Source organism: Crocodylus porosus, unplaced genomic scaffold (assembly GCF_001723895.1).
Source record: "Crocodylus porosus isolate Cpor-Errol unplaced genomic scaffold, CroPor_comp1, whole genome shotgun sequence".
Lineage (NCBI taxonomy): Eukaryota > Metazoa > Chordata > Crocodylia > Crocodylidae > Crocodylus > Crocodylus porosus.
Genome location: NW_017728950.1, coordinates 34,198,427 through 34,210,632, shown reverse-complemented (window position 1 = coordinate 34,210,632; position 12,206 = coordinate 34,198,427). Strand labels below are relative to the sequence as shown.

At 44.8% G+C, this 12,206-nt stretch overlaps 1 protein-coding gene across 1 annotated transcript in view; it reads right to left on the bottom strand.

Annotated features, from left to right (window-relative positions):
• Nucleotides 1-12,206, bottom strand: part of LOC109323282 (atrial natriuretic peptide receptor 1-like) — a 54,831-nt gene that overhangs the window by 29,432 nt on the left and 13,193 nt on the right. Inside the window, exon 6 of the mRNA XM_019554730.1 lies at nt 9,797-9,942. Within this exon, the coding sequence (XP_019410275.1) occupies nt 9,797-9,942 (146 nt within the window). The remainder of the gene's footprint in view (nt 1-9,796; nt 9,943-12,206) is intronic.

Genomic DNA, 12,206 nt, shown 5'->3' with positions numbered 1-12,206 from the left:
GTTGCGGGGTGCATTGGCCTAGCCCCGAGAGCGCAGGGGAGCCCCAAGAGCACAGGGGAGCCCCGAGACTGCAGAGGGGCAGCGAGAGTGCAGAGGGGCGGCGAGGAGCACCGAGAGTGCAGAGAAGCCCTGAGAGTGCAGAGGGGCAGCGAGGAGCCCCGAGGGCAAAAAGAGGGCTGCAACATAACAGGGCCAAAGTCAGATCACACCAGCACCATCTGGTGAGGCTTGGGCTGTGGTGTAGGGGAGGAAAAGGAGCCGCAGATAGTGCCCCCTGTCATTGGGGCGCGTAGAAATGGGCAGCCTCCTGCTAATTAAAACAATCTATTAATTAAATAAGATCAAGGCATGGCAGGCGAGTAAGCAGGCGGTTAGCCCATTACAGGTGGGCGGAGCCATACCCGGAGAGGCTCCAATAGTGGCACACCTGTCACAGGAGGATTTAGGATTTTGAAAAGTGGGGTGCAGCTGATGTGGTACATCATCCCAAAAAACACAACACGTACTTTTCTTTACTAATAAGCTAGGCACTTATTCCATTTACCATTGAAGCAAAAACAAATATAATTTTATTGGAATTTGTATTATTATGTATTAAAAACACAACAAACTAGGCAAAAAAAATAATCAAAATACCATTTCATTAGTCCTGTAGTCATTAGAGTTAAATGTACATCTCTTTTTCAGATTCATAAAACAAAGCCCAGTCTTCTTGAGCATTTTGGCAGTGCATCCAGTGCTTCATTGAAAGTTATTCCACATCAGAAATAATGTTTACCTGAGTTAATGTTTTTAGGCAGAGTTAAAAACAGTCTGCAACACAATTAAATAGGAACTACATCCTAGAAGCAGCTAGCAGACAGCAGAATTGCCAAAAAGAATAGCTTTTGATTAGTGGAACATCAAGGTCATTTAAAAAAAGAAGGGAGGGTTGTTAAGGAGCAATTATGTAGATTATAATGAGCCAGGAAATCAATTGAGTCTCTAACCATTGCTTGAATAGAAATGCTGCTGCTGCTGCTGCTGCTGCTGCTGCTGCTGCTGCTGCTGCTGCTGCCAGGTAGTTGGTTTTAAACTTCAGGTAGACCGAGAAGCAAAGGGAGCTGTAACTGCACCAGTGCACCTCCCCCTGGATCCACCACTGAATACATGTATAGTAATATTATCTATCAATTTCCAACCATTTGTACTACACTTAGAACTAAGCTCTGAAGTCAGCTAGGGGTGCATATGACCTCCTATCTTAGAAAGGTTGTAGGTCATGTAAAATGCCAGTAATATATATTTCATCAATACAACCATTGATATTTTTCACATAATCAAATCTGGGATCTAGATCAGCATCTTAGAGGGTACATTGTCACATCAAGAGTCTCATATTTGGACGACATGCGCCAGACCATCAGAACCAACTCTATTAACATCAAAGTCATGGCAGGCAAGGCAAGCGCATGTAAAATGCCCAACCACGGGTGAGCGGAGCCTTGGTGCCTGGTAAGTGGCCCCGACATGGGGAGGCGGTCGAGGCCTTACCCCGACAGTGGTGCATTGGCCGGGAACGTGGCAGTGGCTTCTCCGGCAGGACTAAGGAGTCCTGATGGAGCACCAGCCTGGGTTAGCAGGGACAGAATCCCTCCAACAGGCAATGAACTTAATGGCCCAAGTGCTGCAGCAACAGCAGCAACAGGCCATGAGACAGTCCAGCATACAGGAGCATTCGCTCCAGCAGCAGGTATGGGCCCACCGAGGCCCATGGGACTTCAGAGTGCCTAAGATGTCGAAAGAGGATGACCCTGAGGCCTTTCTGGAGACCTTTGAAAGGGCAGCCATAGCCACAGGAACAGAGAAATCAAAATGGGCTGGACACCTGGGGGTCTTGTTAATCGGTCAGGCTCAGGCAGCATGTAGGGCTATGACCTGTACGGATGCCCAGGACTATGACAAGGTCAAGGCGGAAATACTGAGGAGACTGGATATAGCACCAGAAAGGAATCGCCAGGCATTCCACGGGAAGAAATCAAGAGAGGCAAAAGCCCCTTGAGTATTATGGCAGAGCCTCATGGATCTAATGACTAAATGGCTTAGACCTGAGGCTGCCTCTAAAGAGGAAATATGTAACCAGATACTGCTAGAGCAAATCATAGCAAATTTAGATGGGTAAGATGCCATTGCCCGACTTCGGCCCGGGAAGCCCTGCAGTTGGCCGAGCATTTTGACATGGCTCAGGGAGATATGCGATAAGACAGAGGTATGAAGGGGCAGGAGCGCAATACGGAAAAGGACCAGGAGAGTAAAGGAAGCAGGAGGGGAAGCACTCCAGGGCTTGTATGTTTCCTCTGTGGGCAAAAGGGGCACATAGCATGAAACTGCCCTCAGGGTTTGCGGTCAAGACCTGGAAAGGACCTAGAAGCCCCAGACCACCAGGCAAGTTCGGAGGAAGCCCCTGAGTCCGAGTTGATGGATTGTGGGGTGGGCAACGGCTTGACCACCACGGTCCAACCCTTACCCAAACTGCTGGTGTGGGTCGAAGGCCAGCCAATACCGGCAGTCGTAGACACAGGATGCGCCCAGTCACTGGTGCGCCCCTCCTTAATTGACTGGAAGCAAGCACCACAATGTACCAGGGTGCAAATGGTATGCCTTCATAAACAAAAGTCTTATTTTGAAAGACGTCTATTAGACCTACAAGTGAATGGGATCCATAGGAGAATCCTGGTGGGACTGGATGAAGGAATCCTGTACCCCATGATTTTGGGCCGGGATTGGCCCAAGATATTTGAAGTACTAGCATCGCTTCACCGCCACGAGAGCATAAGAGAGGGGCTGGCCGGGAGGCACCAGACGACCTGGAAATAGAAGCCCTGTCGAACAGCAGCAGGTTCTGGGAGGCACAAGAGAGAGACGAGGAACTGCAGACCTTCTGGGAGACTGTTCAGTCGAGAACCGACCAGCTGGTAACATCCCCTGCGCAAATTCCGCAGGTACCCTGGGTGGAGATCAGGAATGGGTTATTATACTGTATTAAATGGCGTAGGGTCTAGGGAGAAGAGCTCACCCAACTAGTTATACCCCGACCCTACAGGGAGCCACTGCTGCGCTTAGCGCATAGGAATCCCCTTGTGGGGCACCTAGGAAAAAACAAGACAGAGGCTCGCTTATCTAGGTGGTGTTTCTGGCCTCACCTGTACGAAGACGTAGAAGAGTATTGTAAAATATGTGAGTTATGCCAGAAGGTGAGCACATATAAACCCCCTAAGGTACCCTTACGGCTGATGCCAGTCATATGGGAGCCATTCACCAGGGTGGCTTTAGATGTGGTAGGTCCACTGTCCCGGAGCGTAGTGGGACATCAGTTTATATTAGTGCTCATAGACTATTCAACTAGATTCCCGGAGGCTATCCCGCTGCAAAGTGGTTACTGGGCCCAAGATGGCGGAGGAGTTAATGAAGTGGGTAGCCAAATTTGGAATCCCCAGAGAAATAGTTACGGACCAAGGGGCTAATTTTATGTCCCTGGTGCTGGGGGCTATGTGCAAAGTGCTACAGATATGTCATCTAAAGACGGCAGTGTACCATCCCCAAACCAAAGGTTTGGTAGAATGTTTTAACGGCACCTTGAAGGGGATGCTGCACTGGTGTGCGCAAATAGAACCGAAGAAGTGGCACCTAATGGTTCCCCCTTTGCTGTTTGCAGTTAGGCATGCCCCACAGGCATCGCTGGGCTATTCATCCTTTGAATTAATGTTCGGGCACCGTCCGCGCAGCCTGTTAGATGTTGTGAGAGAAGGGTGGGAGGCGGACCTGAATCCGGGAAAGGGAGACTCAGAGCATGTCAGAGATCTACAGGAACATCTGTGGGTCATTAGAGAGGTGGCCCACGACAATTTGGGGCAGGCCCAAAGCAAACAGAAAGAAAGATACACCGCAGACAAAGATACGCAGACAAAGGAGCAGGAGCTAAAAATAGGGCAAAAGGTGCTAGTGCTACTGCCCAGTTCGACTAGCAAGTTTTTGACTTGCTGGCAGGGCCCGTTTACTGTAGTAAGGAGAGTAGGTCCCGTAGATTATGAAATATTGCACCTGGGGGCGAAAAGGGAGAAACAGATTTACCATATCAATCTCCTTAAAGAGTGGCACGAGCCCAAGGGCCTGCTGATTTCCCTAAGCCCAAGTCGGCTGAATTTGGGGTATAAGTCAGGGACAATCCAGAAGGTCCCGAGGATGTAGAGCAGATCCCGGTAGGGAGACAGCTGAAGACTAAACAGTTACAACAATTGCACGGCCTAGTGAAAGAGTTTAAAGACATCTTCACTGATAGGCCAGGGAAAGCGGCCGGGGTGGAACACAAAATTATAACTCAGGAGGGTTAGGTGGCACGCGAGAAATGGCGTCGAATCCTGTACCATAGGTACCAGCCCATCAAAGAAGAATTAGAAAAAATGCTGGAGCAAGGGATTATCACACCATCCCGTAGCCCATGGCGCAGCCCCTTGGTGGCCGTGACAAAACCAGATGGGAGTTTAAGGCTATGTGTGGACTTTCAGAAATTAAATGCCTTGACACAATTCGACGCGTTCCCCATGCCCCAAGTAAGTGAACTAGTGGAACACATAGGGCAGGCCAAGTTCATATCAACACTTGATTTGCCGAAGGGTTACTGGCAAATCCTGTTGAGGAAGGAGGATCAGCCAAAAACAGCCTTCGGTACACCTTGGGGCCTTTTCAAATTTAAAAGAATGCCTTTCGCGTGGTGAGAACGCACCTTTCGCAGGTGTGTGGGAAAGGGAGGGGCTGGTACTCCTGGGGCCGGCATAAAGAGAGGCCGGGGATGGCCAGGGAGGAGGTGGAACCGGAAGAAGGCGGCGACGGAAGTGAAGCCGGCCAGAGCACATTGCGGCGGATGCAAGCGGCCTTCAAACGTGGTAGGAGCCTTTGGGGAAAAGGGAAGCCCCAGCGGGGCTTTTGAGCCCAGGCAGCTGGTCCTGGAGGGCATCGGACTGTTGTTCTAACCGGCTGGGAGCGGCCAGGACTCAGCAGGAGCCGAGTACCTTATAAACTGTAGTACAAGAACACTCTCTGACTGTGGCTACCGTAGCCCCGGTAATAGGGGCACAGCTCAAGAGTGAGCCTTAACTGTGACCAGAGGAAGTAAATTAAGCCCTCAAAGGGGGCTCGGGGAGAGCCAAAGAGGGGGTTCAAACCCCACAGAGGGCAAGTTTGTATCAGAGGACAACCGCAGATGGCGGGAGCAGCCATTCCGACCAAGTGAACCATCTTGAGCACAGTGCTTGTTTTAATTTGCATCTTTCTTTTGTGGACTGCCTGAGTGATGGGCAGATCTGTGGCCGGACCAGACGGTCGGCCACCACCCGTTGGAACGGGCGAGGGTGTAGGGGTGGCGGAGCCCTCATCAACTCGGGACCCGCAGGACGCCAAGGAGTCTCATATTTGGATGACACGCGCCGGACCATCAGAACCAACTCTATTAACACCAAAGTCGTGGCAGACGAGGCAAGCACGTGTAAAACACCCAACCACAGGTGACTGGAGCCTTGGCACCCGGTAAGCGGCCCTGATGCGGGGAGGCAGTCGAGGCCTTACCCCAACAGAGGCTTTGGCCCCAACAAAGGGACATTGTACAGATAACACCTACAAGGCATGGGGCATGATAAGGGGAGGTCAGAGTTATGCAATCAGGCCTTAAGGCAGGAGCTCATCATCTATAGAGGTGAGAGCAAAGACTCTGTCTGGGAAGCCCTGGGGCAGCCTCCCTTTTAAAAACCAAAGAAACACCAAGATGTGGCAGGTGAGGGAAAGGGAAACGTATTCAAAATATAAAAAGAATGAACTCCGCGGGGTACCTCTAGGTGTGTGCCAGCGCATCTGGGGATGACACCCTGTTACACGGTCCAATAAAGCTTTCAAATTCCATAATTACAAATAGTATAAGTACACATTCTCTATAGCCGATTAATTATGCAGATGAAATTAAAAAAATAGAAAACTAAGGTTGGACAGGACCTCATCTCCTGCTCAAGGCAGAACCATCTCCAACTAGATGATCCCAGCCAAGGCTTTGTCTAGTTGGGTCTTAAAACCCACGAAGGATGGAGATTCCACAACCTTTCCATATAACTTGTTCTAGTGCTTTACTACCCTCCTAGTGAGAAAGGTCTTCCTAATATCTAACCTCGACTTACCCCGCTGCAACTTGAGACCATTATTCCTTGTTCTGCCACCTCTCAGAACAGTTTAGCACCATCCTTGCTGGAACTTTCCTTCAGGGAGTTTAAAGCTACTCTTAAATGCCCTCCCAGTCTTGTCTTCTCCAGACTTAATAAATCTAGTTCCCTCAGCCTCTCCTCGGAAGTCATATGCCTCAGCCCCCTAACCATTTTTGCTGCCTTCTGCTGGACTCTTCCCAAGTTGTCTACATCCTTTCTGTAATGCAGTTCCAAAACTGGACACAGTACTCCAGATGTGGCCTCACCAGTGCTGAACAGAAGGGAAGAATCACTTTCCTCAATTTGCTGGCAACCGTCCTACTAATGCAGCCCAGTATGCTGTTAACTTGCTTGGTAGCAAGGGCACACCGTTGGCTGATATTTAGCTTATTGTCCATTGTAAGCCCCAGGTCCTTTTCTGCAGCACTGCTGCTTTGCCAGGCAGCCCCCAGCCTGTACCAGTGCATGGGATTGTTCTGTCCCAAGTGCAGGATTTTGCACTTGTCCTTATTGAACCTCATGGGATTTCTTTTGATCCAATCATCACAAGGCAATTTATAACCCAAGTAGAGATCAGCATTTTTTGCAAACCATCTGAATATCATATTCTAGGTTTTGTTCTGCTGAAATGAGTTACTAAAAGATGGCAAGTGACAAAAGCCAAAGTAATACAAAATTCCTTATGACATAATGAGAGAACTAACAGTATTTGGGGAGAATTGAGGGCCAAATCACATCTAGAGCTCAGTGAGGTTAACGGGAGTATTTTCATTAATTTCAAAGGACCCTGGATTGGGTGACTGATGATTACAGAAAAAGGAGAATTACATTTTACCATGCAAGAGTATTATCAAACAAAATGAACTGATCACAAGAGACTGTAGAGCTGATCCAATACCTTCTGAAGTCAGTGGCATCCTGGTATATGGAAGACTGGCTCACTGGATGAGCAATCTGTTACTGTATATGAAAAACTGAGTAAAAGTGGCCTCAACATCTTTTAAAAAACAAGCTCATACATGGGCTAACGTACAAACATAGATGAATGATCTTGTACACCCAAGCTAAGGAAATGAAACAGCATAAGATGGAAAAAGCAATACTATTCATGTGTCCCTACAAAAGCATCATCAAGAAATAGTTGTAGGAGGTAAATTAGGCTCATTCTGAGTCTCCTTTAGCCAAAATATGCATGGATGAGATAAGGATTTGATTTTATCCCAAATCAGTTTAATGTTAATTTTAAAATTATCTTCTGAAATCTGACATAGCAGACAATGATCAAGCTGCACCTTGTCTTGTCAAGATATGGAGGATGGAGGGTAAAATGTTATCAACTGCATTAGGTTGAAAGACCCCCAATAAAAAAATATTTTTGTAACAAACCAACTTTGAAGCACTATACAGAGCCTGTTCTGGACTTAATAGTGCCAGCTTCCATGACCTGGGGATCATGCTTAGGAAATTTCAGAATGCTTGTCTAATTGTGGTAGTTCTAGGGCCCAGTTCTGCTCTCTAATCAGACTTTCTCACTTTCTGGGATGAAAATTTTATCCAGATAAGGAGAAAAGCAGCAGGCCTGTCTTATGTAAATAAATTTGTTAAAACAAACTGCCATGAAGTTTAACAATCATGTAATTGATAACCATAATATTATTTATGTGAATTATGCTGTATTCTTGCGGGAAAAATAAAATATGTATGTGCCTACCACAGACCTTGAACACAGCCAAAAGCCAATGATAATTCTTCAGTTCTCATTCAGAGTCACTCAACACCCCTACCAACATTTTTATTCTTATCCTGGAAAAAAATATGCCCATGGGAACAAATGAGCATTACATTGCGACCTGAAGGGTTACAGAAGTGGACCTGTGGTGAACTGCAGTAGGAAGCTGATTCCACATACCTAATTATAGTCCCCCCCCACAACTCTATTGTCTGAGTGTCTCCCTGGAAGGCTGCTATTGATTTATCTCGAAAACAGCTCTGTGAAGTAGGTACAGATTTTGATTCCCATACTATCAATAAGAAACTGAGACACCAGGAGATTAAAGGCCAGAGATTTTTATATTAAGTCCCAAAGTCACACAAGAAATATGCAAAAGAATCAGGAACTAAATCCTAATGCTCTGGGTATCACCATAGTGCCTTAACCATAAAGCAATCCATCTTTCCCTGAGGAAGAGCCTGCTTTCTTCACTCCCTTTCAGTTAACCCTGGGGAGTGTGTTAGCTTGAACACTCCAGATGGTCTTCAGAGCTGCAGTGTGAGATGAGAAAAGAAGTGAGATATCAAAGAGCCAATCCATTTATGGATTTATATGTTAAAGCCAAATAAGTCTTTTGTTATGGATACAATCAATACAGTGACTAAACATCTGCAAACATTCCCCCAGCAACATCTTTCTGTAACATTTAGAAATAAATTTATGTATTTTCAGATACAGAAGTAAATGTAAACATGGAGGATACATTCTCCAGTAATACTGTAAAATAATAAGCAAGAACAATACATTGTCTTGTATCAACATAGAACTTTCCATTCCAAAGGATCACTTTTCCTATATTGATCTGTCCAGGTCTCTGTATAAATGCTTCTTTCTGCCTTCCCTCAGTAAGTGAATTTGTCATTATAATAATTAATAATTACTAAAAAAACCCCAATATTTTGAACTGAACCATGAAATTATGCTGTGCCAAGCCTTTAATTAAGTAACAGATGATGACCTAATTTAGTATTTCTTATCCTCTCTCAGGTCAGACCCTTCATGCTTCTTCTTATCCTCATATATTGTCTAGCATCCAATATAAGATTACAAAATGCTTAAAGGGCATAGATGTCTCTTTGGCCTGTGAAGTCCTTCACAAACCTCTGTGCCCTGTAAATAATAAATCTGTATATCTATCTATCTATCTGTATGCATAGTCCTTGGGACCATTTCACTATGCCCACTGAAATAAAGACCTTTTTGGTATGGAATTGTGCAGAATATTAGCAGTTCCTGTATATATTTTTAGGGCACAAGGACATTTTATTTCTCTGAAACTAGTGACAAAGAGAGTAGTCAGAATGTAACTTCTGCAATTACCTATTAAACTTGTGACAAGACCACAAGCCGAGAAGTAATGCCAAGTCATCTAATACAAATTCTTAGACTACTCTTCATGTAAACTTTTGCCTGGTGACTTGTTCCCTTGCTAGGGGCCAAATCTTACCACGAGGGCTAGAGTTTCTCCTCAACTGCATCCTGCTTAATAGTGCTCTGCCAGTGCACAGCATTTGGAAACAAAATGGATTTTCTTAGATGGGAATTACCTTGGCATGAGGGAGTCCCCAGTTGGTGTCCGGTGTGTCAGGATCATTATGGAGTTCCCAGCTGGCAGACACTCTCTAGCAGTGTAGGATTGCCATAACTCTTGCCAGGGTTAGTGTAGAACTAGCCTCTGAATTTAGAAACAACTTCTCCTCAAAGGATTCTAGAGAACCGCTACTTCCAAAAGAACTTTTCTGTAAATAATAAAATAATGACCAAGCCACAATGGTAGTAAAACAAGAGAAAGGACACTCACCATTATTGTCAGTATGAAGCCAGCACAGACTAAACATATTGGTAAGGCAATTGCTATTCTGGCACCAGTTGTCAGCGGGCATTCTCCACAGTCAGCTGGACATGTCGAACAGCCTTCATCGTCTTCACAAAAACCATCTCCACACACTGGACAGAAAGCGGGAGATATCAGAATACTTGAAAAAAATACTGTCATCTGAACTTAGGTGTAAATTTATCCACAAAAACAGATGGCTTCTGATACGTGGATGGCTGTGCAAGGTGAGAGAATAGGCAAAGGAACAAATTTTGAGCAATTCAGGGCCCTTGTAGCTAAAAGAAGCATTTTGATATTTATAGGGACCCTTAAATCACTTTCAAATGATTGTGAACATCAGTGCTTGTTGTAGATGTCTTACTTGGTTATTATTGCATTTTGTCTGTCTATCTTCATTTAGCCTGTAGACAGGCTTGTCTGTTTAGTCTGTAGTGAGACAAGACTGCCTCCCTTACTCACATTCTGTGTACTAAGCACAGTCCTCTGAGACCCAGAAATAAAGGAAGCAAAAACCCATCTTTTCTTCCTATCCTCCTAATCAGCACCAGAGGATTAGCACTTAAGGAGTGTAAATTTAGGCATCTGGGGCACCTATACACATGCCAGATGTCTGGCTCTAACAGATGCTAATTAGCACATGTTGGAACAGACTCGATTAATTGAGTTTGCTGGAATGTGTGAATTAACAAGCTCCAGCAGCCTCCACATCATGTGTATTCAGTGTCCCCATGCTTCAAGATGGTGGCCAGGATGCTTTAACTAAAGCTTGTGAGATGAGACACTGTGATACCTCCCCCCCATGCAACATCCCAGAGCATGTATAAAGATGCCTCTAGTTTTTATAATCTTGGCTAATGTGAACAGAATTAATGATCCCATACACATGCAGGGAGTTTCTAATGAAATCTCATGGATACCACATGTTTTTTAAAGGGAAGCCTTCTCAAGCAATTCCAACAATTATACTTATAATAATAAGCTTGGAAGTATCCTAAAATACATTATTCTTTTCTGGATAAGATGTCCAAAGTGAAAAGAGTTGGGTAAGAGCCATCAGATTTGCTTTGTGTTGCAGTCAATAAAGCTAATGACAAATGGAGCTTCATTAGATGATCACTATTTTTTCCTTTCATTTATTGAAACATAAGCTCAGTAGGATTATTACCTAGAATAAAATTATTATTTTATTTTAAAGTATTATATTGCTTAGAGTAAAAATCCTTCTCTGAAGTCAATAGCCAAACATTTAGATGGTCCCTTTAGATCTTTGTTACTAGACATTGTATCTCAGATTTTCAATCAAAAAAAAATTAGTCCCACTGAAACAAGCTGAAGAATGGCTCTCTTAAGATGTCTATACAACACACTTTGGAAGGAAAATAAATAAATAATAGCTCTGCCTGACTCTTTTCTACCCCATTATAATCTGTGGTCATATGCTATGACCATCACAGAGGTTTCTGACTGCTTTATCACTAGCAGGCAAGATGGAGGAGGAGGTGATAGTGATGAGAATACGGCTGGGAATATCACATTTTAACAGAGCATTTTGTGTCAGGTCAAATAAAATGTTTTGTGTTCAGTAAAAACTGGTTTGATGTTATATTTTGTCAAGAAAACCAGGAAAAAGTCAAATGCAGTTTGATTTGAATCAATGTTTTGTTTTTTTCCCCCTTGACTTTCTAGTTCAATAGCCTAACTGCACGAACAGTTATTGACTTAGTCCTATTTACAACTGTACTAAAGCGAATATAAGACCCATGTATCTGGGACTGTGTGAATATCCAAGCAAGCTTAGTAAGGTCAAAAGCAGTTGGTTCTGGCATTTGATTCAAACTATTTATTACCTCAGTCTTCACAGGCAAGGTCAGCCCCAGACTACTGCACTAGGCAGCACAGGCTGGGGGCAGTGTGAGCAGCCAACAGTGGTGAAAGAACAGGTTGGGACTATTTAGAAAAGCTGGACATGTACAAGTCCATGGGGCTGAATGCAATGCATCTGAGGGTGCTGAGGGAGTTGGCTGATGTGATTGCAGAGCTGCTGGCTACTATCTTTAAAAAATGTGGCAATTGGGGAAGGTCCCAGATGATTGGAAAAGGGCAAATATAGTGACCATCTTTAAGAAAGGGAAGAAGAAGGATCCAGGGAACTACAGAGCAGTCAGCCTCACCTCAGTCCCTAGAAAAATCATGAAGCAGGTCCTCAAGGAGTTCATTTCTAAGCACTTGGAGAAGAAAAAAGTGATCAGGATCAGTCAGCATGGATTCACTAAGGGCAAATCATACCTGATTGCCTTCTATGATGAGATGACTGGCTCTGTGGATGATGGGAAAGCAGTGGATGTGATAGATCTTTATTTTAGCCAGGCTTTTG